This window comes from Lissotriton vulgaris, chromosome 6 (genome assembly GCF_964263255.1).
Source record: "Lissotriton vulgaris chromosome 6, aLisVul1.2, whole genome shotgun sequence".
In the NCBI taxonomy this organism is placed as follows: domain Eukaryota; kingdom Metazoa; phylum Chordata; class Amphibia; order Caudata; family Salamandridae; genus Lissotriton; species Lissotriton vulgaris.
In genome coordinates this window covers 106,633,940-106,660,792 of record NC_141694.1, presented here as the reverse complement: position 1 = coordinate 106,660,792, position 26,853 = coordinate 106,633,940, and the positions used below count along the sequence as shown (strand labels likewise).

Here is a 26,853-nt window from a genome sequence, read left to right as displayed (position 1 = left end):
AGGATCAAACTTCATTCAAGCAGGGCTGAAAGACATCTCTCTAAGCAGAGGATATCTGGATGAAGACAAAATATCCATATAGTTTCATTGTCTTTCCACAAATTTTATATAAAATTGTAAAGACCTTCTTTTCACAGTTCATATACCTCCTAAATAAACATCTCAAGTGAGCCTATTTAACCTTCACCACTACACCTTTGTGATACTTCAATTATTCTATCACATTACCCAAATGAATTACAATGATGTCCTTATACGAAGTGTGCCTTAATCATTTTAAACTTGAAATTATATTTTAAATAACATTGTCTATGTATGAGTATGAGTATGTTTTTCGCTGAATGGGAGGTATCAGAATTGATACTATAGAATTATTTATGCATAGATAGTTGTAAATTATGGGCCTAATTACAATGGCGTTAAGACCAACACTGACAGGACGTCGGTGGCGGTCCCATCGCCGACAGCCCTTAGGTCCGACAGCTGCACTACAATGCTGGCATTCGGACCATTTTCTTTCGGTGGACAGACAGCTGCCTCCGACAGGATCATATGAATCTGATGGGGCCTCAGTCAGAATTGCAATGCAAACATTGCAATTGTTATCAGAGTTGTATAGGGCAAGGAGTTTTGCACTCAGGAAATATAATTTAATATGTTAAACGAAATTTACACTTGACCTACTTATAGTCTGTCCAGGTAATTATACTCTAGATTAATTTTAAAGGAGGAATGTACCTGAAACTTTTTGGTTTGCTTAGACTTCCTGTGCAAATTATGAATTCCTCAAATCCATAAAGCTTGTAAATGCATAGCAGGAAACCAACAATTTGTAAACTTTCAAATTTCTTCAAAAACATTTGAATGAGCCCGTCAACTAAAAAGTCGAATCTAAAGAAGGCATTTTGCATCAGGGTGGATCACAGGCAGGTTTTTGTGACCAATCAGTAGGATCAGCAGTGCAAAGCACTATCATCAATCCAAGTCAGTTACTTACTTTCAGAACATATTTCACATTCTACTACAAAGTTGTCCTCAAAATCTACGACGACAAAGTCTGACTGATGTACCCTAATAGGGAAAAAAGAAGAGTTTCTCTGTTTCTTGAACCTTTGTCACTTTAATTAAAATGGAGCACCTTTGGCAATGGTATTTCACATGAAGGTCTTTTATACATCACATCTTCAATTATGGATAAAGGATTGGCATGTCATTTCAAGAACAGTATATTGATCTGACCTGACAAAAATCTATTTCCCTATGACTTTGACCCAGAGAGGTGTGAGTTACAAATGACCAGGAAGAACATTACACGATGATGACCTGGAAGCCCTAAACTACTGGGTTTCTGTGATTTGTCAACTTTCGATCAATACAGACGCCATGGAGAGCACTAGAGATTTCCTCCCAGCATACTTGATCTTGGACACAAGTATAATATTTCAAATGAAAGGCGAAATACTACAAATAGAGATAAACATGGATTTTGTTACCATTGTTAAGTGAAGGGACGGGCCATGACTTACAACTAAACAATGGCGATAAATAGTATATTATACTCTGTGCCACTGCATGTATGTTTATGTATGCCATGGCATTTTTCTCTGCCTTTATTTTAACAGTAAGATAAAATCATTCAAAGGAAATATAGGGGCTTATTTTTGAGCCCTTGCGTCACTTTTGAGCCTCGGGTGTGTCACCAGCAGAGTAAAAAAGGTGCCATGTTGCGTCATATTTACAAAGTGATGCATCTAGGTAGATGCTTCACTTTATAAAGCCCTGCGCCACATTATACCTGCGCCAGGTATAATTTATGCAGGGTGGGTGTTCTGACGCAAGTAAGCCTCTTAGAAGTAAGATTTTACTGCGCCACTTCTAGGACGCAAATGCTTAAATATCTTATGAATGCCTCACCACAGGCGTGAGACTGATGCAGGCACATTGAATTGTGACTTGCCCATGTTAAATGACCCATTGCTGAAGTTGCGTCACTTTTGTGAGACACTTCAGCAATATTTCATGTTTGCGCCTACAGATACGTCAGAAATCGTCAGAAATTCTGACGTATCTGTAACTCCATGCGACATGATACGTCATATTGTGAATATGACGCATCCAGCATGTCGATAAATGAATAAAGTTTTTGGTCTCTGTGCACTCACTTGTTCAAAAATGTAACCACACTGTGAAAAGTTTTCGTGTTAGCGCTGCACGTTGTCACACGATGCCTGTTCGTGTCTTTTTATATGGCAGATTGTGTGAAAGTTAGCTTAACTTTCACTAACTGCGCGCTAAGTTTAACGTGAAACTAGAATTGTTTCTTCTCTTATTTTTTATCTCCTTTGGAACAAAGTTCATCACTCAGTCTTATTGCAATCAATTTTGACTTTTTATTGACATATTTTTCTTTTTCTTAATCGTGCATTATCAAGAGTTTTTTTATGCACCATTTCATTATTGAATCAATATATCTCCATTATAACTCTGCCAGGAGAGACTCAACAGCAATCTGATTGGCTATCTTTTCAGCCAATCAGAATACATGAAAGTGTTTTCCTTTACGCTTGGCTACTGAAATTTGCCCTGCAATTGGACAGGAAAAATGGCCGATTTTGCCACACTGGGGATAGTGATGCTGTGTAAGATGGAGCAGCTCTTTTAATCTGCCACTCCCTCTTTAAATGCCAGCAGGTCAGCCTGCCTACAGAGTGGAATGATAATCCTATAGAGTGGAATGATCACTACCACTCTGCGGCAGGACTCTACTGATAGGGACCTCAGAGGGTCCTAGTATCATCTACCACCTCTGTCTCGTTAGTGCACTGTTTAGGAGCCTGTTTGCTCTTTGATCATATGTGTAATACATTCCCTCATTTGCATGGTCCAGTCACCCATAAAAATTAGGGAAGTCCCCCTTTACATTGTACTGGAATGCAATATGCACTCACAAAGTGGGTACCACAGAAGGGGCCACACTAGAGTATGCAATCCTTTTTTGAATCAGAAGTGAGCAGAGGAACACAAAGTGCATGGGAAAACCTGCTGCTCTCTTAGGGTATTTTGGTAGCCTGGCCACTCCTATCTCATTCTAAAATGTGAAACCGCCATTCATTGATTTTTTTCAGGAGTGTCGCGAACAGATATGTAGTGTGCTGATTGTGAACACTGTTTTAAGGTCAGTCAAACTTAACTAAAGGGACTGCCGGCATTAGAATATTTGATGTGTGCAAATGTTTGTGCAGTGTGGTATTTGGATGTGTGAACTCTTTTCAAGCAACACTAAAATTGTGTGCAAAATTTCTCTGCCCAGGCACACTTTGCTCACCAAACAGTTATTTTGAGTTGCTCTATAAAACAGCAGTCTTACCATTTCAGGACAACACAACCAGTTATGCATGAATGTACGACATGAGTGTTCCTGCACCTGGAAGAACCAATACCTTGGGTACCAGTATGTACTGGAACTATTGGATTCAGAGTATCTAACCCATTACAAACTTTCCTTTGAGTATTTGTGAAAAGATGCCAAACATGTGCCATAAAAAAATACATCTCACCACTCTCCATTTCTCAATCATTTCACTTGGACATTGTGTCATCCTTAGCACATGCTCCTTTGTATGGTGCAAAAAGGTTAGAAATCCCATTATTTCTACACCAAACATTTGTGCTCAGTATTGTAATCCGTGCAAAAACAACACTTGACGGACAGAATGCAGAACAATGTCATATATTCACCCCAGTACAGATATCTGGGCCTAAATCCATCGTTTTTTTTGCACTCCACAGCACCCCAGTTCAGACATGGCCATATGCAAATCAGCCTTGACCCTGTGCCTCATGGGAACAGTCAAGCCCGAACTGCCAAGCCATGTCTTTCCTGGGCCGGAATCAAGCATCCTAGGACCGGTTTCTGGCTATCAGCAGTCTTCAGCCAGGATAGCTTGACTCCAGTGGTGTGGAGAGCACGGGACTGACGTCTGAGCATACCCATCCCATTCGGGCGACAAATGCAAAAACAACAATTGTAATCTGGCTTCTGCTATTTTAACATGAAATTAAGCCTGTATTTTTGCTACTTTACTGGGTGGCTCTTGGGAGTTTCTATCATCCAGTGTTTATTAGCAAGCTCCATTCTTGTGCATTCACTAAAGATGGAAAAGAATAATATCCCCACTTCTCTGTAAAATATTGTTTAAGGTCACTTCTGGTGATGTCAGCAGGGGCTTACATGGTTCAGTCTCTTCTGCTACCGTAAATATTTGATTAAATGCCACCCATACATTCTGTGACAATCTTATCCACAGATGCGTTGTGTTCCTTTACCTTTAATAGCAGACATTAGGAGGAGATCTATCAGGCCAACGTCCTTAAACACACATTCTCTTCCCCATAGGCTGTAAATCTTTTTTGTGTATTTAGGGAAGATGCTTATGGAAGTGTTGGTTAAGTTATTTTGGACATTGGCTATATGGTGCTGTATTTACAAATTACTCAGCCGCTTGTCTCCCCAGTCAGACTTAGGTCAGCGATTTCTAAGTTTTCATAACAAATGGTTGTTCGACCATTCTCTGATGTGACTGAGTGAGTGAGTAAGTTAGTGATGAGTGAGTCTGTTAATGAGTAGTGAGTGAGTGAGTGAGTGAGTGAGTGAGTGAGTGAGTGAGTGAGTGAGTGAGTGAGTGAGTGAGTGAGTGAGTGAGTGAGTGAGTGAGTGCTGGGGATTTGGTTGGGAGGGTAACAAGTTCCGCACTGCAGTGCTGTGTAAAGGAGTTGGACGGCGCGATCTGACTCTTGCTAACCAAATCCATGTGAACGTGTACCATGTATAAGGATACCTCTGTGGGATGTTTCACACTGGAGGTTCAACTTTCATCTCCAACTCCATCATCAATGACGGAGTTTGCTAACATTTTATAAGAGGTGGACCTCTCAATGCGTGACAGGAATTGTGCCCGATAATTTTGTGAATTGAATGATTAATACTTTTCATTAATATCTTTTTGTTTGATGTAGAAATCCTTATAAACAACACCTAATAAACAAACAATGTGAAATGTAATTTAAAAAAGTATACATTTGCCTGTAAATGCATAAGATTAAAGCATGGGTTGTGTTTACTTTGTTTTAGGTGCCATCGCCTGATTTACGATGGAAAAATTGCTCTGCGGTATCCTGGTGTTTGGAATGGCAGCTGTGATCAACGCGTGCCCAAAATACTGCGTCTGTCAAAACCTGTCAGAGTCGCTGGGAACACTGTGTCCGTCAAAGGGCCTCCTCTTTGTTCCTGTAGACATAGACCGAAGGACGGTGGAACTGAGGCTTGGGGGAAATTTTATTATAAACATCAGCAGGCAAGATTTTGCCAACATGACCGGGCTAGTGGACCTGACTCTATCCAGAAATACGATCAGCTATATCCAACCATATTCTTTTATTGATCTGGAGAGCTTGCGATCTTTGCACTTGGACAGCAACCGGATGATGAGCCTTGGGGATGACATATTTAGGGGTCTTTTAAATCTCCAGCACTTGATCATGAACAATAACCAGCTAGGCAGCATCGCGGATGAGGCCTTTGAGGATTTTGTACCTACTCTAGAAGATTTGGACCTATCCTATAACAATCTGGGGGGCATTCCCTGGGAAGCTGTCAGGAAGATGGTAAATCTGCACCAGCTCAGCTTGGATCACAATCTTATTAGTTTTATCACAGAGGGCACATTTACAGATCTTAACAAACTGGCCAGATTGGATTTGACTTCTAACAGACTTAAAAAGCTGCCCCCAGATTCAATATTCTCAAGATCACAACTGTATGACATTGAAACCACCCCGTTTTCACCTCCCCTCTCACTTAGCTTTGGTGGCAACCCACTACATTGCAACTGTGAGCTTGTGTGGTTGCGAAGGCTGGAAAGGGAAGATGATATGGAAACATGTGCTTCTCCCCCCCCTCTAAAAGGCAAATACTTTTGGCATGTTCAAGAGGGGGAGTTTGTGTGTGAACCCCCTCTTATTACACAACACACTCACAGGCTGCTGGTGCTCGAAGGGCAAACTGCCTCACTAAAGTGCAAAGCCATTGGTGATCCAGCTCCGGTTATACATTGGGTGGCCCCAGATGATCAAATCATTGCCAATTCTTCGAGAACAATTATCTACGACAATGGCACTCTGGATATCCTCATAACAACTTCTAAGGATTATGGTACGTTCACATGCATTGCCGACAATGCAGCTGGAGAGTCAACCGCAAACATTGAGCTGTCGATAATACAGCTGCCGCACCTTAGCAATGGAACTGGCCGAACAGCTCCACCCAAATCACGGCTTTCTGACATCACCAGCTCGACTCGTTCCAACCGCGGAGAGGTGAAAACTGCACCCGAGAGAGCGGTTGCGGTGTCAGAAATATCAACTACCTCAGCATTGGTCAAATGGTCAGTGAGCAAATCTGCCCCGAAGGTTAAGATGTATCAACTGCAGTACAACTGCTCCGATGACGAAGTCCTTATCTACAGGTAAATGTGAAATGTTAATACCGATTGACTGGTGACTACAAGAGTATCGAGTTAGAAATATATTTTTGGAAAAATATCATATCCAGAATGTCTACTGCTTACAACATTACGAATGTGTGCAGATATAAGTACAACATTTACTTTTTCTAACTTCATATCTATGTACCTTGACTACATATATAGATCTTCAAGATTCGTAGACGTGGGTTTAGGAATAGTAAACCTATACTAACCTTTATATAGTTACTTTCTAAAAATAAGGTACTCAGCATAGTAAATCTATACATACTTATATAAACTTATCTTCACAAGACTCTGGTTGTCTGGATACAATATTTTTGTTATTATGATTCTGGAATACAAGAGATTGGATGGTTTGCTGTTTTAGACACATGCCTTATTTTATTGTTTTAAATGAAAGATGGAAGTCAATTAGTTCAAGATCGTTGAAATCAACACATTTATTTGGTATTGGGTTATGAAACTAGACAAGTCAGAACCTCTTTGTATTTCATTCAGAACAAAATGTACCTACCTGGATATATGATAATTGACTTCAGACGTGTGATATCTTATTTGTTCTTGAAAGGCTGGCAAATGTATTTAGTTCTCATTGAAAATTGAGTAATGTATATCTATTAGTTGGATGATCAAACAGTAAACTGAATTTTATCCATAAAAAGCATGCTTCTAATAACCAGTTTCTGATAGCAAAAATAAGAAAAATGATTAAGCAACTAATAGATATAGTTGTTATTGATAGCACTGCTGCTGAGCCAATTTATACGAAGAACCAACGTTTGTTAATTACACGTATGACACGGGTGCATTTATTGACCTGTGTCTGCACCACTGGGTAAAGCAAACACGAAATGTGCATTGACAAAATAATACAAAGTGACATTTAGCCTCGGTTGTACAGTCCAGATAGTGGTGCAAAATTGTTCATGCACTAGTTCATTTTTTGTTATCTGGCGGGTGATTTGTGGGTGAATCTAAAAATGGTGCATGGAATTATGTTTCCTGCTCTATGCCTGAGTCAGAAGTGATGACTTTTAAACAATGTCATGGAAACAGAGGTATGCAACTAGCAATGACCGGTATAGCAAAAATATTGGATTCACATTTAGGCCCAGATTTACTAGATAATCATGCAGTGCAGTGCAGCAGCTGCAAATGCTGTGCTGTGCGAGGAGGGAGCAGAAGAGCACAATATTTACAGAAATATGGCACTCTCCACCCTTCTCCCTAGCGCAGAAATGTGCATGGGTGCCTACAGGAGACTAGAATAGGTTTTGCATGGGAAGGGTACCCTTACAGTACAAGTCGGAAAAGAAAGGAGAAATTAAAGCATTTCCTCGTGATAGTGCCTAGTAGAAGTGACGATATTACCTGATGCTAAACCTTGTCTACTTTTTCAAGTAAATAGGACTCAGCTTCAGAAGTCTTGTGTGGCTGCATGGGAACGCCCACACACTACCCATGGTATGTCCCCTTGGCACTAGGTAATGCAAAGCAGCGCTACGCTGGAAAGTAAATTAGTAAAAAAAGATTTTGCATCGATTGCATCACTTTTGTGACACAAACATGGAGCTAAAATGTAGTAAATATGCCCCTTTGTTTAAGGCAGGGCCAATCCGAAGAGATTTGCTACTGATTGCTAGGCACACCTTTTTATCAATTAATAACACGAGTATTTGCTTTTCTAGAAAATGCCTTGAATGAAAAATACGTCATGTGCTTCAAAAGCAGAAAAACATACACAGTAGGGCAAGGTTGTGGCTCACTCAAGCGGCATCCTCGCGACTAAATTCATGATCAGTAGACAACAACAGAGTGACTCACCCTCTCGCGTGTGGTCGCTCCCCACAGCACTGGCATAACATGGCTTCTTAATTGGTGTTGATAATTAGGAATCTTTTCAAAACAAATAGCGGAGTATGAGCTATCCTGATAAACAGGCCCACACTGCTGTTCCCACTGGTAGGGCCTCACTTATTCAATAAAGTACTTCGTGGGTTTGTGTTTCATGGTGGTGGGCGCCGTATGACATAAATTAGAATTACATAGGGCTCCCCGTCACGCAACCATTACAGTGACAGACCTTCATCAACAAAACCTTCACATGAACACAGCCATTAAATCGACCTGCTGTGACCTCTACCTGGCTCTAAATCCCAAATTACTTGGACTGGAGTAAATCTTCCCAGTCGCTGTCATTGCAGGTCGAGGGAATGGACATTTTGAAGACCGCGTTTGTCAATGTGAAGGTCATGCCATTCTGAGGAAATATATCCCGAAAGGTGTACAGGGCTATAAATGGGGCCCATTTGCACTCATTTTTTGGGATTGGCACTTATGTCTTCCTCATTAGACTTTGACCTGGAGCGAGAGAGGGAAAAACATAACAAGGGGACAACATGCGGAAGAGAAAGAGGGAAAAATAGTGACAAATGGTGAAAGTAGGCATGAAAAAGAAACTGAAGGGCTGAGATAAAGAGGCAGGGAGTGTCTGATGCTGAATGACAGAGGTGTGAGGTGGATTCAACACTATACAGCCTTGGTATTTGGTTACCTGACCTTCAGTAGCACTGACATATTCTCTAAGATGGTCTGATGGTTTCATTCCTTTGACAGACCGAAACGTCGACTAAAACATCTATCTCTGTATAACATTGATTGTTTTAATGACATAGAGAAGATGTCAACATTGTTTATTGTATAGGTTATTTGACGTCACCTTATATACTATATTTTGTTGCTTTTCCCCTGACAAATTTTAAAATACATATATATTAAATATATGAATGTTTTTTTGAAAGATATTTTGTTGCCCCGTGTATGGTTCATGATTCATCTTCCAATTGATAAATTGTGACTATATTGAATCTCTTCTTTGATTTACTCTACTTTCCACCACTCTTGAGCGTGAGACCTGGAACAGTTTTTGTAAACAATTGTAAAAGCTTTAGATAAACAAAATCCCTTGTAGGTAAACTTCCCCTTCTTTGAGTACTTGTAATACAGTGGTTGAACCACTGGTGCGGCGGCCCCGACTGCTGACGCACCTCCAACATGCGTTCCGCAGTCCCATGAACTTTGGAACTCGGAATCAGGCCCTTATTCTTCTAGGGTACTGCATGTACTAGTGCATACACATATACAGAGTGCAATGGTAGATGCATATGTAGGGCGTTTTAAAAATAAATCATGTGTATCGTTAGAGGGTGGGGTTCTTTCTTTAATTTCCATTATTAGGTGTAGTTTTTACCAGCACCTTTCAAAGCTATACTGTGTAGGCACATTTCACTCTTTACATAATGTGGTATTCTCCCAGATACACTGCCATACACATGTGTTGACACAGGCAGACACACAAAAGGACACCCATACACTGTCTCTCTAGCACATACAAACACAAACTCTCATGCCCACAACACACAAACCATACACACGCACACACACATACACATGCGTGCACACACACAAACACGAATCTCTCACAGGCTATATTGGAAGAGTGTGACACAGGCACAGTCTGTGATTCAAAGGCCCATAGTCCCACAGTGAAACCCAGGCAGACAATGAGTATTACACGAGGCAATCTTGCATTGGCAAAAAGTCTCAGAAAAGCCAAGTAAAGCACAGACAGACTCCCACAGAGGCATAGAGGAGGACAGAGATAGGATTTCTCACAAGGGGGAGTATCATAAAGGGAAATGTGTACTACAGTCAGTGAATTGTACTCTCTTATGAACACAGAGTCTTAGACACTCGAAACAGGCAGAGTTTTACAGCCTCCCCCTGACTCAGGATTGTACTGCGGGTCAACGACAGACAGAGCGGGGCCTCCATCTTCCTGAGCTGGGTCCAGGAGAGGTGAGGTCTAGTCCCCGGTCTATTTGGATGTGAGACACACCATTGACACGGAGGAATATGAATATAGAACAATATGTTTATCTGTATCCTTTTTATTGTTTACTAGCATATTTTTCTTGTTTGCATTCACACCAGCGTTAGCAATTTTTAGAACAGAGGCCCTGAGGAAAGCCGTGGGATCGTTCTCCTCATTGGCTGAAACATGTTGGCCCCTCATGGCAGTTAATTATTTGCTTGATACTGCCTCTTTGCACTGTTCTTGATTTTAATTAGGGGGAGAGACATTATACCAAATAAAGACAGCTCTTTTCTGTCTCTTCACTCTATTTTATCCACCACTTCTTTTGTTTTTGCACTGCACTGGTTCCCATACAATCTCATTTCTCTTTTGGTTAGCACAGTGCTTGTGGGCTTGACCCATTGAATACTTACAGATTAGGTGTGGAAATAGTCTCAATGATCAAGAGACATACCACCCCATGGTTTTGGATAACCAAATGAGATTATTGATCATCGCATGACATTTGATGGGAATCCAAACGATTTGAGTCTCACCAGCAATCAATTTTTGGTTCCGATTCTCGCTCACTGTTATGTCTTTCTCTATAGGCTTCACAGGAATTTTGTTTCCGTGACTGATTTGTTAACGGTCAGGCCTTGTCTATAGTCTACTGGTTTGACTATAACTAGACCCCCGGTTTCCTATTGTGGTGTGATTTGAGTTTTACAGAGGCCTGTAGTCTTGCAGTGACAGACTCTCACACTTCATCACCACACAGAAAGTCCTGCCAATGTACAACACACTCAATTGGTACCACCCACATAATGAATCTAACTCAGGCCAATAATATGCAGACAAACGTTAACATAGCGTTATATACAAGCATGCTTCACCCACATGCAGAATAACCACGCATTCTGAGATACACAAGCAGTTTCACATGGGCCCTGAGTCTGTTGCGTACATAGACTCACATGCATAGCATCTAACACTATGGTTTTGGCATCTCTCAACCAGAAGCAATCTGTTAATTGTGCTACAACACATTTACATGTCGTCGTGCACAGAAGATGTCACCTGTGGGTTATCTCAGCAGGAGGCCCAGTTAGCATCCTAGCGAGAACAAGAACAGTGTAGACTAGAGAAAGAATGACGCATAGGCTACCACCCATGGCAACAATAGCAAACTGAGCAGCAAGCACTGGTTACACTGGTTGGGTGGGGCATGGAGCTCCAAGTGCTTGCAGCTAGGTCCCACTACCACCTGTAGTTCAGGCATCTGTGAGATTTAGGGCAGGGGGACTGACGGGAAATAAAGGTGCTGATGAGGGTGGTTGCATGCTGATTGTAATGGAGTTTTGGCTTCCTGGATGATGGTGGTGTTGTGCACATGAAGCCAATGTGGAGTCAGTCATGATGGTGGTGCAGTGCAGTGGGCCATGATTCTTTACATACTAGAGAAATGTGGTGTGTAGCAAGCCATTACGCTTCCCATGCCGAGGCCGCCATGCTTCTTGTATGATTATGGGGCTTTACGTACATCCTTGCTATAACTCCTGGACAATTAGATTTGTTTTACACATATGGGTCATTCCTTTCATACTGGGGCAGTGCAGAAACTGCAACCTAATGGATGTTGCTTATCTGGGAGGTCCAGGCATATACCATAAGTTACTTTCATCACTTGCTGATTTGTATCCCTGGCACCCAAAGCAGCCCACAGGCCCAGGGAGTGTCTCTTGTCACAATGAGTACCATAGGTGTGTTTGAGCACCACTGAACCCGCCTGGCAGGCGGTATTTTGAGTAGTACTGTCATATACAAGCCCAGCATCTGATAAATTGATTATAACATGATTAGCTTCACAGACATTGTGAAGGGCTCTTGACTAATTCGTGCACAGGAATCACAGTGATGGGGATTATGTCCTGGCAAAGAATTGAGAAACGATGGCGCTGCATCTTGCATGGCACAAGCCTATGTCTCCTTTGCATTCTGTGTTTTCGTCAAATAAGGAGCACAGCGGCTTCGCACATACAAGACATATTGCTGCTTTTTACCTTAAGAGATGCTGAAGTGTTACAATATTTAATAAGATCTGCTCCAGAATGTCTACAGACCCTTTTTCCTTTTAGATACTTTTTTTTTCTTTTTTTTTTTTTTTAAACAGTGCTTTAGTATGCAATTTGATTTTTCTTTCCATATTTGTCTTTGAGGGGAGAGCTGCCTTAAACCAGTGTCAGGAAACAGGCTGGCAGGTTATCTAAAACATTTTGCCATGGTACCCCTCTAAACAACTAGAGCCAACTGGGAGCAAACAAACGCGTTGCTGCCTGCTCAAATAAATGCTAGCTTCAAGAAGTATTTCAAATCTGCCTATAAATCGCAAGTGAGACACTTTCTTTCCTGAATACAACACTACAAGTAAATGGGGAGCAGCTTGCTGATAGCTAACACACAGTCAGAAGTTAATCAGGCAGCACTAGGGCTATGCAATAAAATAACTATCAAAAATAAACGTAAATCTATTGGACTCTGTAGGAGATGAAATGTAATGCAGAAGCAATTGTGGTTTAATGTCATTTAAACAATGTTGATGAGACATTTGAAAACATTCTGAGAAAGAGTAGAATTTCAGATGAGAGGAATGTAATGTTAATGTCATGTTTTGTTTCCTTACTAACCTAAAGGTTGGCACATTAAACCGAGTGCAGAAGAGAAAACTCGGGTCCTTTATCTGAATACACCACTCTCTGAATACATTATTTCTCAGCTAAACTTACAAGACATCGAATTTTCCTCAACATTTAGATATAAAAATATATCCATAAATAATAAAGTACCTTATGCTCCTAATCTTTCCCACTGGGCTTTGTTACCCAAAGCAGGGCCAGGTTTATGTACCTATGCTAATTTCTGGACCATAGGATAAATATACTTGGAGCGTTGGGATTGTATTTTTTAGGCACAACATGACTTATTACTGTCGTGACTCGTGTCCGATCATTTTATACAGTTATATAAAAACAAGCTGTATTTTGATAGTTATTTGCACATATGTTTACATTTGTAAAATATTGACTTGCATATATGTTTTCATGAGAGTAAATGACTACAAGGTCAGGAATGGGTGTTCAAGAGAAAAAATACTCTGAAAGTCAAGCCAAGTAGCTTTTATTACAGTTAAAAACCATTAAATCCGCATAAACAGCTTGAATATCGCACAAAGCAAATCCAAGGATGTCAATAAATTGCATTCACAAACAATCCTTCTTTCTGTAAAATACAAGCTGTTAAAAGAAAAAAACATTGTTTAAAAAAATCATAACAGTTAAAAATTCAATCCCCTCTATTTTTATGAAAATACTACAGCTAACATATACATGCTTAAACTAACAAGCATTTGCAATGCAACTGGTCTCGCCCTTGGGGCCTAATAAGCATTTAGCCAAGCAGCATATTGCCTGCAGCTGGGGGCCAGAAGTGGTGCCACCGAGGAGTAAATAATTAAGAGATGAAAATTAAAAAAAAGTAAATTGCTTTGCATGTGTCTTCTAAGACAGGCAATGTTAACATTTAGAACTAACTGTATACTTGGTATGGTAAGCTAGCTTGAATCACAAAACCATGTGCACTAACCGATAGCACCTTAAAGTTTCTAGTACAGTCAGGCTGTAGGGGACATTCCAAAAGCAACATAAAAAAACGTATGCACACTGTAACCAGGTTTTTGAATAAGCGGGCTGACATCTGGGTTTGCACCAGGGAGTTTGGGGTGCTCAGGTGGGAAAGAGACTGCCTCTCCACTTCCAGCTCTTAGGATATTGCAGTGTGATCAGGCAGTAGTTTGTGTTGTAGTGAGCCTGACATTAACCGCATGCTCGGACACACAAGATGATCCGGCCAGTGCTGCGCCCCTGCTCCACCGGCCTGGGCAGCGATCAAGGCAGTCACCTCCACGGGCATGCATCCAGGTAAGAGGGAAGGAGCCAGGGCTCCTCTCGTCTTAGTGTTACCAGTAGGTGCCACATAATGGCCATGTATGACCATAACCAGCTGCAAGGTCCTGGGTCCGATTTCACCCCCGTACTCCCCACCTGTGGGTGAAGCTCCTGCAAAAGCCCCACCAAGCTGGAAGTGCAGAGGAAACGCCAGTATAGGGCCAGATCAGGTGTGAGGGCCCAGCACAGTGTTGTCTACCATCCACTTCACGGTTGAGCTTAGGCCCACAGTTGTAACCACATCTGGGGGAGGGCGCACAGATAGGAGGGCAGCAGCACTGCTATTCCCGGCTCACCTAATGTCTCCTGCTCCACCAGTCGATTGATCGTCTCCACAGGGGCTGCCCCGGTGCTGCATGCATTTCCCGACTTGGGCATCATTCAGGGCAGTCACAGCGGCAGGCTCACTCGCAGGGCCACCGGGGGCCTTTAGGAGCAGTCGGGCCATTTGCTAGCTGGCTCTAGCCCCACCAGTCTCGTTCTCCCAGGTTTCACTGCAGTCCCGTTTGCAGGCGTAGCTTCCGATACATGGCAGAACTTCCTGTTCAGGAGAAAGGAAATAGAAAGGGGCCAGCATACATTCATAGTGACACAAGCCTCCCGAATGCTGCCTTAAAAATTAAATGACTGCGCATGCTTCAGCATGACCCCGCCTACAACCAGGCACAGGCGCCTCACTTCCGGGTCGCGCTGCTTTCTCCGGCTCCAAAGTGCGAGGTAGGCACCCACCATTAACTAAGCACAACTGCTGGGTGGGCTCTCGCCTCAAGGAACACAGAATGAGGGGTGGGCTCCTGCTCAACCACAATGCGGGTTGGGGTCCCAGTCACAGAGTGGTGTGCTTGTAGCTGCGTACCACTTTAAAACAAGCATTTACAATGCAATATGACTCGCATTTACGCAAGACGTATTGCATTACAAATGGGAGTGTGGGCATTTAAGAAGGTACGAACTGGAGTGGAGGGAGTGATGGGGAGGCATGAAGTGATGAACTGTGGGAGGGGCGGGGGGATACAGTGCATAAAATAGTGTTTGAGTAAAGGGGCCAATAGCCAGGGAAGGATACAAATTACAAGATGGCCGTCAGGAGGAGGGACTAAGAAGCCTAAAACCAATCAGAAGGCAGCATTTAGGATGTAAGCTAATCAAAAAGATGGACGGAGAGTTGGCATAGCTTCCAGAACGCTTTCATGCTCTAGTATTTACTGCATGCCTCAACGAGACAGCGCAAGCTCTGCCTAGGCGAGACCTAACAACTATGTGCGGGGTTGTGTCATATTTTGAAACTCTCAGTGTGTCTAAGTGTTTCCAGAACCCCATATTGCGGCAAATTGGGAAAGTCCATGTCCTTCTGAGCTTGGCGAATGCTGAGCAGAAGAATAAAATATGTGTAATATTTTCAGTAGTGTGCAAGGTACATTGAGTGCAAATAGATTCTTCATCTGCAATGTTATACAATTCCCACCTTGCTATAAAATTTGTGATTTGGAGAGTTTCAAAATGAAATTTTCTGTACAGTGTTTTTACCAAGTAAGGTTTGAGAACATCCCGGTACTCTTCAAAGCCTGGGTTCAGCTTAACAATGAGGAATTGTGGGGTAAACCTGCCTAATCTTGCGACTTGATGGAGAGAGTTCAGAACGTTCTCCTAATATTTTGGCTTCAGTTGTTCTTTTTTTAAGTTTAATGTTAATGTTTGAAGATTAGTACAAAAGGAGGAAAGGCCAAATTTGCCTAACTAGGTCTGGACATGGCAAAACCAGGAGAAACTGGTGAGTCTATCAAGTTCCAACAATTCACTTGGTCCCTCTTTATAATGTACCAATTCCGTCAAAGCCCATAGTCTTATCCAATAGAGCATAGGTCTCAGGACAGCTATATGCGCTATCAGCGGTGTAGATGTGGGGAGACCTCGTAAACCTCCTTATAAACTTGTTCTCACTTATTGTAAGCTGGTTGAGGTTATCTACACCCCATAACTCAGCCTCATATACAGCTGCTGCTGGGGCCTTATACGTATAGACCTCGAGGGTCAGAAAAATAACTTTGGATGTGACAGCTTGGTGGTTTTTAATGATAGCCATTGAACTATGGTTGAGGACAGCTTTAGCTTTGTTTATAAGTGGGAGCCATAAAAGCCTAGAATCAAGCATTACACCCAAATAATAAAATCTGTTTCGTACTCTAGTTTTTGCTCCAAGACGTAATGTTTTTTTGAAGGTCTTCTCGGGTCTATTTGCCATGTATTTAGTCTTGCTAGAGTTGCTTTCTAGGCCCTAAATAAACTGTGTAATACTCATTAAAACTATCAAGTTGTTTTTGCAGGCCCTTCGATGTCTGTGACACCAAAATGGTACCATCTGCAAAATGTAATGCAAGAACTGGGCCCTACAACGTTTTGGAGATTCATGGCTACACACGTTCAGGCGGTCAATGACGCGTAAGCATAGAATGAGAACAGGGAGGATGCGAGCATGCATCCCTGTCTCACTACTCTTTCCATGAGAATGGATTCTATAAGTAAGCCAACTGGGCCCCAGTGAGCTTCGGTGTAGTTGTCCTGATGCAATCTGATTATCTGGATTAAAAGATCATCAGGTACACCTTGGCTTTTAATAACACTCATGAAAGACCCCGTGGGACGAGGTTGAAAGTCCCACATGATACATAAGAGCCTAAATTCCTGACCGGCTGTGCTGATGTGTGTCCTGAACCCTACTTGATATGCTCTCAGGATGTAGTTTTCATCCGAAACAAGGCATGATGGGAAAAGGCAAAGAACGGAGAGGAATCGTAGTTGTTGAGAGCAAGTGTTTCTTTTTTTGTTAACAATCAAACAACCTCTGTGACACATGCTGGAATAAATAAATAAATTGTAAATCACATAATGAAAACGGCACGGCCACAACGTGCAGATAAGTTGGATCAAATGCCCTTTTGTTATCGCACGCACAGTTTACACGCTGTGGCCAGGGGCGTCACACAGGCCCCTCCGGTGCAGGGGAGAGTCAATCATTTAGGGGCCCCAAATCCTGCATGTGGGGGCCTCATCACATTATGAGCGGGAGGGGTGCAGCATTTTGTAAACTTATTATTTCGTTTTTTCGGTTCTAAGAGGAGGAGCTAGCATTTTTCTGAAGCACCTATGTACAGACGTGACTGCCACTGTTCTCGTGCTAACAGCACCTATGCAGAGCTGACATCATGGTGGAGGTCACCGGAGTCACTATAAGGGACAGCAGCAAAAGGCAGCCTGAGAGGAAGCTGTGCCCAAGCTCGGCTGCCAATTTAGAAGGAAATCATATACAAGATCCTCAGTGACAGCTGCATCCCAGCGGCAGCCAGTGTGATAACTTCCTCCTATAAGAGCCTTCTTTGCAACTGCTTGCCTCGTTCCCATAACTTGACCCTGGATTAAATTACGGCAAAATACACACATTTAAGGTCCTTGTTTCTTTCCTGTGCGTTCATTAACTGGCTCATAATTTGGCAGAGCGTGGGCAGTCCAAGGCGGGTAAGAGGTATTCATGCAAATGCTAATCATATACTTTGCTGTGTTTTTTTATTTTATAAAAAGTCATGCTGCATGTAAATTGGGTCATAGCACCCCACAGTTTACAGCGCTACTATCAGTCAAAGCAATCTTCTTTAGAAAATAAGCACGTTTTTCTTAGTTCACAGGTACTTTGCTAATTTTAGCACTGTATTTAAAGTTAACCTTACAAACATTTTTGCAGTTTGTTGATAAAAGATAAAAATATTTCATTATCAGTACCTGAGGCTTTTATTTAATTGTTTATTCATTTCGTAAGGAGTCTAAAGAATATAGGACAATATGATTGACTGAGAGACGACTGAGCTGGAGAATTGCGGGGCATATTACCTAGACGTGCGTTAGAAAACGCACAACGCACATTCCCATATCGCCGGCTATCGCCGGATTTTTTCGCCGTGATAGCGCGCAATTATCAATGTGCATCACGTAGGCAAAATGAAATCCGGCGATAGTCAGCGAGAGGGCACATTAGTGCATGAAAACAAAAGTTCTTTTCATGCGCTAATGTGTGCATTGATAATATGGGGGGGTGGAATCAGCGTTATTATCCACACCCCCTGTTATTAATGCCCTAACACCTGGTCAGAGCAGGCGTTGGGAGACCTGCGATAAACAAGTTTATTGCAGGTCTGCCTCTCCCAACGCCGGCCTTTGTAATAGGGTGTTCCCACCTCCAACCACATTTTACATGTGGTTGGACGTGGGAACGCCCACTTTGCATGTCATTAGCGATGTTTGTCGCCAACATGCAAAGTGGGCTTGAGCCAGGCGTTAACATGCCCGTGTGGATAAGGCTCAAGAAGTATTGCTGCTTTCTCTGCACAATTCGCCGAAAAAGCGGCGATACTTCCCCTTGCTAATAGGCCCCTACATCTCTAGTGGACATTTCTCTCCCCTTTGAGAGGATTAAAATGCAGTCAGTTGCCAGTTTGAGGGGCTTAGCTTTTAAGAACCAGGAGATCAGAGGTAGTCTTGTGTTCCCTTGAGGCGTAGGTTCAAAGCATTCCAGTCATTGGACAGAGAATCTTTTTGGGTGCATCAATATACCTCCTGTAGTGTTGTCTTTTATTCATGCACTGCTTTCTTTCCATCTTACTCACTGGACTTAGAACGCAGTTAAAATAAAGTCGGGCTGTAACTTGTGAGTCCAGAACTGGTCCTCCCCCAATAAAGTACTGGGCATGTCACTTCCCCTCCTCCTGTCTCTTTTCTCTCACCCTCTCTCCTCTTTTATCTCTTCACCCTCTTTCTTCACCCAGCTTATCTCTCGCACATAAAACCAATGTATACCACATCGCAACAATCCATATAAACACACTCCACACAATGCCACATAATTTGAATCACCAGATTTTCACTCAGCGCCACATAGTTCCACAAAAATCAACTCAGCACGTTCCCATTACACACCACATAATTCAACAAGAAACCACATAAAACAAATCAACAACACAAATACATAACAAACATACATACAATCCATACCACATAATTCTAGATAATAATAATAATAATAATAATAATAATAATAATAATAATAATAATAATAATACTGTAATTTGTAAAGCGCGAACAGCTACCTCCTAGGAGGTGTCCCGGCGCTACAACAACAGGTGGCATGCAGAATGACCTGCTAGCAGCAGAAAGGTACAGCAGGTTAATCCAGATTAAAAAGCCAAATTTTAATTTATTTCCTGAAAATAGTTTCAGAGGTGATTTGTCGCATGGCGTTGGGCAGAGTATTCCAAAGCATGGCAGCTCTGACGAGGCCCGGACTGACCGTTGCGGGCACCGGGCAATCCCCCGGTGCGCCGCAAGGGTGAGTGACGGTTTTGGGCCCCTGGGGGCCGTTTTTGTTACAGGGCCGTTTATGCAGCATAGCTGCAAATTCGGCCCTGTAACAAAATCGGCTGAAAATCGGCACCGGCAAAGAGCTCGGTCACACCCCCAACCTCCCCAAGAGTGGCCGGCTGAGCACTTTGCCGGGGCAGGTTTTGGTTCCCAGTCCTGCCCTGGCTCTGACAGTAAAGGATCGGCCCCCCAATCAAGTTTTCCTAACTTGGGAGATGCATAGCAGGTTCTGGGAGCTAGATCTAAGTAAGCAAGGTTGTTTGTACGCACCAAGCCTCTGTTTCAGATAATTGGGGCAGGATCCATGAAATGCCCGAAAGGCTAAGGTAAGGGCCTTGAACTTTATTCTGTTGGTGACCCGCAGCCAATGTAATTCTTTGAGGTGCGGAGAGATATGCTGCTTGAATGGGACATGTTTGAGCAATCTAGCAGCCGCATTTTGGACCAACTGCAGTTTCTTTATCTGGTACGCTGGAAGCCCTAGATAAAGGGCATTCGTGTAATCCAGGTGGGAGGTCACTGAAGCATGAACCACTGAGCGACTGCAGTTTTTTGGGAAAAGGTGCAAGACTTTGCACAGATTCTTCAGACTACCAAAGCAAGCGCCTGTCACCTGCTGAATTTGGCCCGAGAGAGACAGATCCGTCTGCCATTTTACGCGCAGGTTTTTTTGCGCATCCTGCGGGGTTGGGGGGACAACCGAATTCCTCTGGCCACCAAAGGTCCACGGAGGGAGGTTGGTTGTTACCGGATAACAACACGTCCGTTTTTTCAGCATTCAACTTGAGTTTGTTGTTATTCATCCATTGCGCTATGTCTTTTAAGAAACTCAGGAAAGAGGCACATGACAGATCTTTAAAAGGAAATACCAGCTGGGTGTCGTTGGCGTATGAGATCGCCTTCACTCCCCAGTTGGCAATCACTGAAAATAATGGCGCCAAATAAATGTTAAAACGCAGTGGGTTCAGGGCTGACCCTTGAGGGACCCCACACATAGGGTCTTGCGTTTGGACTGATGGGGTTGAAGCGCCACCCTCTGCGTACGTCCAGAGAGGAGAGATTTAAGCCACTGCAGGGCTGTGTCCTCAATCCCCAAATCCTGAAGGCGCTAGGCCAGGATGGATAGGTCCACTCTATGAAATGCTGCAGAGAGATCCAGGAGCACCAGCATAGCTCTTCCAGGCACGCTTCTCGGGATGCGAGAAGTTCTCGGTACGATGCGACGACAACAGCTCCAGCGGTGACGCTCTCCTTTCACGATGCGTGAAGCTTCCGCTCGATGCAACAACTACAGCGGCGACATCCAAGATGCGACGGCAGCAGCTCCAACGGCGGCGCGCTTCTCGAGGATGCGAGGTGCTCTTGGTCGATGCGGTGCACTGCGACAGTTCCAGCGGCGTCACCCTCCTACGGAGTTGCGCCGGCAGGCACAGCGACGGTGACACGCTCCGAGATACTTCTCCTGATGCAGTGCAGTGCGACAACTGCAGTGGTGACACACTCCTCCGGAGTTGCGACGGCAGCAGCAGTGACAGCGACACGCTTCTTCTCGTTGAGTCGCGCTTCCAGCTCCAGGCGACAGGCAGTACCTCAGAAGGCCCAAAACAGCAGCAGGCACTTCTAAAGAACTCTGGGGAGCTGGGGGGTGAAGTCTGTTGTCCCTGAGACTTCAGCAGGAGTCAAACTCTTTTCCAAGCCCCTGGAGATCCTTCACAAGTTGAAAGCAAAGTACACAAAGTTCCTTTCTCCTTCCTTTGGCAGTAAGGCAACCACTGCAGGCCAATCCCCAAAGCAGCACTTCAGCTTGGGAATAGTCTCTCCTCAGTTTCTTCAGGTTCCTCTCCTCAGCAAAGGTTTCTTCTTGTAGTCCAAAGTGATCTAAGTTCATGGGATCAGGGTCCCAATATTTATACCCCAAAATCCTTTGTTCTCTGAGGGGAGAGGGCCCTTTGCCCATTCCAAACCAATTCTGAAGCACTCTGTTTACCAGACTTCTCCTTTCCTTTCACAGTGCGGGGCATGCACATCAGACACCCCACAGGAGGTGGACCCAGCATTGTGGAAGGCAAGTACAGTCCTGGAGCACTTTGTTTACAGGACTCCTTCTCTTCTTTCAGTGTGCAGGACAGAGACATCAGCCACTCCCCAGGAGGTGGAGCCAGCATTGTGGAAGACAGGCACAGCCCTATTCAAGGTTCATGTGCAACTCCTCCCTCCGATCTGGATGCAGATCTCTCTATTCACCACTAGGTGACTCAGCCTGTCTCCTGGAATTCCCCTGCCCTGTCACTCACAAAACCAGACATAGGAATACACAACCTAGCAGAGGCAGGTTTGAATGGTTAGACAAGCAAATACCTACTTTCTAAAAGTGGTATTTGCAAACAGAGAATAGTAAAATAAACTTTACTAAAAGATGTATTTTATTATTCTGAGTTCGGGCATACTAAACTTAAATTTCGACCATGTTCTCTGAGACAGTTAGGATTATAAAATGTAATAACTCTAACAGCCCATTCTGGCCTATGGAGAACAGGTAAGCTTGCAATAGTGAAAAACGAAAATGGATGTAATTCACTATTAGGACATGCCACACACATCAGGGCTTGTCCTAACTTATACTTACAATGCACCCTGCCCTTGGGCCTACCATAGGGGTGACTGATATGAAGAAAAAGGAAGGTTTAGGGACTGGCAAGTGGGTGCACTTACACAGTCAGCATGACAGAACCAGACTGCACGCAGGCTCTGCAATGGCAGACCGTAGACACATTTTACAAGGCTGCTTCTGTGGGTGGCACAACCAGTGCTGCAGGCCCACCAGCAGCATTTGGTTTTACACGCCCTAGGCACACTCAGTGCACTAGACTAGGGTCTGACAAGTAAACCAAATAGCCAAACATGGAACCACTGATTAGTACAACAATTTACAACAGGGAGCACTTACACTGTGGCACTGAATAGCAGTGGCACAGTGCCCAAAGCATCTAACACCAGCAAAAATACACGAGGCAACAGTAAAAATGGAAGGAAGACCCACGCCAATTGTGCCAGGTCGAACACATACATAGCAAGAAGTGGTCACTGCTTTACCTGCTACCTCTTTTAAAGACAGTTAGCCTTCTCCAGGTTGCTTCTTTTGTATGTGTATGTGCTGAGGATATCGGAGTCAATCCTACCATTGCAAGCTTTCAGGCCGTGTTCTAATACAGGGTGTACCCCTTGCATGGCCGCTGCTGTGAATGGTATCAACCACTAATGGGGGAATGCCTCTTGCCATGCCCTCTTCCTCTGAAATCAGGTCTAAGCCACTTATTGGCTGGTACATGAAATTGAAATTGCCCCTTACGATGATTGTATCTTTAGAGCCTAAGGTGCTGAGAGGCTGAGCACTGTCTAGTGTTTCTACCACCTGGGACTCCACTTTGATCTTCCTTGGTCTCACATATACATTAAACAAGTGGGCTATATTTCTGTGTACCTATGCTTACTCCCATGATGTGTGGCGAGTTTATGGTGTCAAATCAACAAAGACATTTAAGGAAATTTTGATCCATAGGACCAACCCCGCTGATGGTCTGCCACTCAGTGAGGCAAATGCATTATTATGAAAGGTTTTGTAGCCTAACTCATATGGTGGTTCTAATAGCCAGGCTTTCTGGAAGAGGCAAAGATGAAACTGGTCGATGTAATCTTGCCAGTCTGGATCCATTAACCTATGCCTTAATCCTGCTACATTACAGGAAACCAAGGGAATGGATTCTGGCCTTGGGTTTCTTGGGCTGTACGATACCAGGCTCTGGCTCTTCAATCTGATGTTTATGTGCTGATTCCTGCTGTCTCTTTCTGGGGTACCTGCCATAAGGCCCTACTATGGCCTGCATTTATAATTCTGTTGGGCCCTTGGCACTGGCCACATGATGGGTTTTTTGTAGGGGGTTTGTAGGCAGTTTTTTTGGTCAGTTAATCTGCGGCCTTGAGGTTTGCTATGTGAGGGTTTATTAGCCAGGATCACTGTCTTCACCAATGTATAATCTATACCGATTGTCAGTTTATTCAGCTTAAATCTTATTAAAGATTTAAGCAGTGGACTCGATTTTAGGTCCATAGCGTTGAGACCATCAACTATATTTTTTACTAGTAATGGTGAGGGCAATGTTACCATTAATTCAATTTCCACTGGATAGTCAGTCTGCTTTAGCTATGTCTGAGCACATGACCGACAGATATTGCCGGTCCTGCCTAATCCAATGAATGACCTTGTTTTTAAGTGAGCCCCCATCCTCCCAGCTATCTTGTCTTTGGGATGTTTATCATATATACTCTATTTTCGAATATATACTCTAATTAAACAGCTTTGTTTAATTGTTCACTGAGATGTTGGATGAGTTGGTGGATCCTTCTATACGGGGTCATGCTAAGCAATGATCCCTCAGTATGGCGTTTGTTTCATGGGTGTTGTTAGATTTTTGGGATCTTGGAGTAGGGTATTTTTGGCTTATTCTTGGGCCGCTTGGTCCCTCTGACTCTACAGATCCCCTTTGTAGCATGCTATCTCTAAATGCTCTAGGGGAAACAGCCTTTACAACGAAGGCTGAATCACGCAAGCCTTTACAACGAAGGCGGAATCACGCATGCGTCTTTATGACGCAAGCCTTTACAACTTTGACAAAGGGAACACTTGCATTTTGGCACTGAACAGCAGTGGCAAAGTGTCCAAAGCATCTAGACCAGAAAAACAAAATTCATCACAAGGCAAAAATACAGCAGGCAAAAGCAAATTATGCATTGGAAACCTACTCCAAGGCTGCCAGGTCTAACAATCTCGCTCCACAGTTAGACTTTATCGTAAGCATATTAATGGGAGTGCTCCACCCCCTTCTTCGATGGGTGCACCTCCCAAAGCAATAGTCACTGGGGCTAAGAGTGCCTCCTCGGGTGACTCCAGTGATACAACACACTGACTATGTCAGCTCAATACAATGCTGCGCTACATGTGCATGGGCATGCCAGGACCCATTGCCTAATAGCCACCTTGTTATCATTCTTAGTTTAACCAGTACTAAAATGTATAGGTTGATCAACTTTAGGCCATGTTGAGAAAAATGGCTCAAGTTCTGGGTTGAGGGGTGCCACTTAAATACTCAATTTAGGGGTGTTAGGAGGAGTATCAGGTTGTAGCCACAAACTACATGGCTGTTTCCTGTGGGAAGTAGGCATAACCCTGATCATAAAAGGCTAATTCTTTCCAACACAACATCAGGATTCTGGAGAGAGGGGTCCACATCTGCTACCCCAGGTGAGGGCACATCTCCTAATCTAACTAATTTTCCGGCCTTTCCTTCCATCAAAAGTGGGGTCAGGACAAAGGTGTTGGCATCTTCAACTTACTGGAGAGACCTGGGTCACATTTCAAAGGTGGCAGGGTTTTGAGGCTTCCCGCTCTGGGATGCCCAACCTGCTTGGAGGAGGTGTGAACACCTCCGCCCAGAGCAGTTTTTGTTCCTGACCTCCAAGGACGATTGCTCTCGCCACAGGGCGTCAGAAAACTGCCTAGGGTGGTTGGCTGGTCGAGACCAGTCAGTCAACACACTAGTAGTCAGTAGGTTTTCTGGGGTGCCTCTAAGGGGTTCTCTGCCTGCATTTATTAATAAATGTAGCACTTGCATCAGTGTGGGTTTATTAAGACAAAGTGTTTGGTACAGTGAAGCCATCATGTAGCTGGGGAACATGTACCATGTACTCGTCAGGTCGTCCCTATACACTGGTGATATCTAAGGGTGAACATAGATATCACCGGGACATATCCACTCTTGTAGATATATCCTCACATGGGAATAGTGCAACCTGCCTTGGGCTGCAAGGCCTACCGTAGGGGAGACTTACCTATAGCAAATGCAGTGTTTTTCTGGCATGGCACACAGGAATGTGTGCCATGTTGTCTCTTCAGTTTTCACCATGAGATTGATGAGGGGCCATTAGGGTGGCAAAACTCGTGCTGCAGTCCTTAGGGGCCCTCCTTAGGTCCAATGCCCTAGGTACCAGGGGTACCACTTACTGGGGTCTAAAGGGGTTGTAAATTGTGGACAATTGCTCAGTTTAGGGAAAGAACACCCAGCATACTTTCAGTCAAAGCTGCACCAGTTTCCTACATGTGCCATATCTCTAATTCAACACAGCCACACAGTTTCAAACATGACCATCTGCATCTCTGTTTCACCTTCAAGAGCACATTGTTAGTGTGGTATTTTACAACAGAGAACATCATCTGTGAAAGAAGTTGCTTCCTCACCCATGAGTCTGACACTACATGAGATGGTACTTCAAATCTGAAAGTGGATTGCTACATCAGCCATTTTGAATGAGTGTCAGCCTTCACATTTGTAAAATAAAATAAAAAACACATTCCAGCTGTACTCCAGTTAGCGCATGCCTGTCGTTTATTAAGCAAAGAAATGCAACTATGTGCTTCTCCTTTCAACGAAAAGAATATTGTGTGCATTTTTACTGTTGATACAATTGACCTCTAACTATAATAACAATTAAAATGAGCATTTAGAACAATTATAAATGTCATCTACCAATTAGGTTTCCACATTCTGGCCAGACAGAATGATAAGTGCAGGTGCCTTCTAGTGTGGCGGGAAATATGACAGCTCCCCCTCGAACAGGAAGAAGAACACTCTGTGTAAACAGTGAGAAATTACTGCCATAAATCTCCATATTCGCCCTGGCACGAGACATTTCACTGAGACGGGATCTGAATCTGATTTTCGAGCCCTTTGCTTCCGCGCGCTTTTCATGAGGATTAATGACAATGGCGGCCAGCCACAGCCAGCACGTGCGTGGCACTCACAGACTGTTCCCAGGCCCAGATCCGATGTGCTGCAGGTGGCTTTCGAAAAAGCCCTGGGCTTTAAGGCAAGTGGGCAACGACAGCACATATAAAATTGTGCAACATGGTTTCCCCACTGAATTAATTCAGGTGCATGCATGTGAAGTATCTGTATTTTTTCATGCATTTATTCAATTATTCAGTTAT

At 43.5% G+C, this 26,853-nt stretch overlaps 1 protein-coding gene across 2 annotated transcripts in view; it reads left to right on the top strand.

Annotated features, from left to right (window-relative positions):
- LRFN2 (leucine rich repeat and fibronectin type III domain containing 2) overlaps nt 1–26,853 on the top strand; it is a 1,526,854-nt gene that overhangs the window by 1,197,093 nt on the left and 302,908 nt on the right. For both annotated transcript variants that reach the window (XM_086926065.1, XM_086926064.1), the window contains one exon: nt 5,132–6,524. In XM_086926065.1, coding sequence (XP_086782191.1) covers nt 5,152–6,524 — 1,373 coding nt within the window. In that variant the 5' untranslated portion in view covers nt 5,132–5,151. The remainder of the gene's footprint in view (nt 1–5,131; nt 6,525–26,853) is intronic.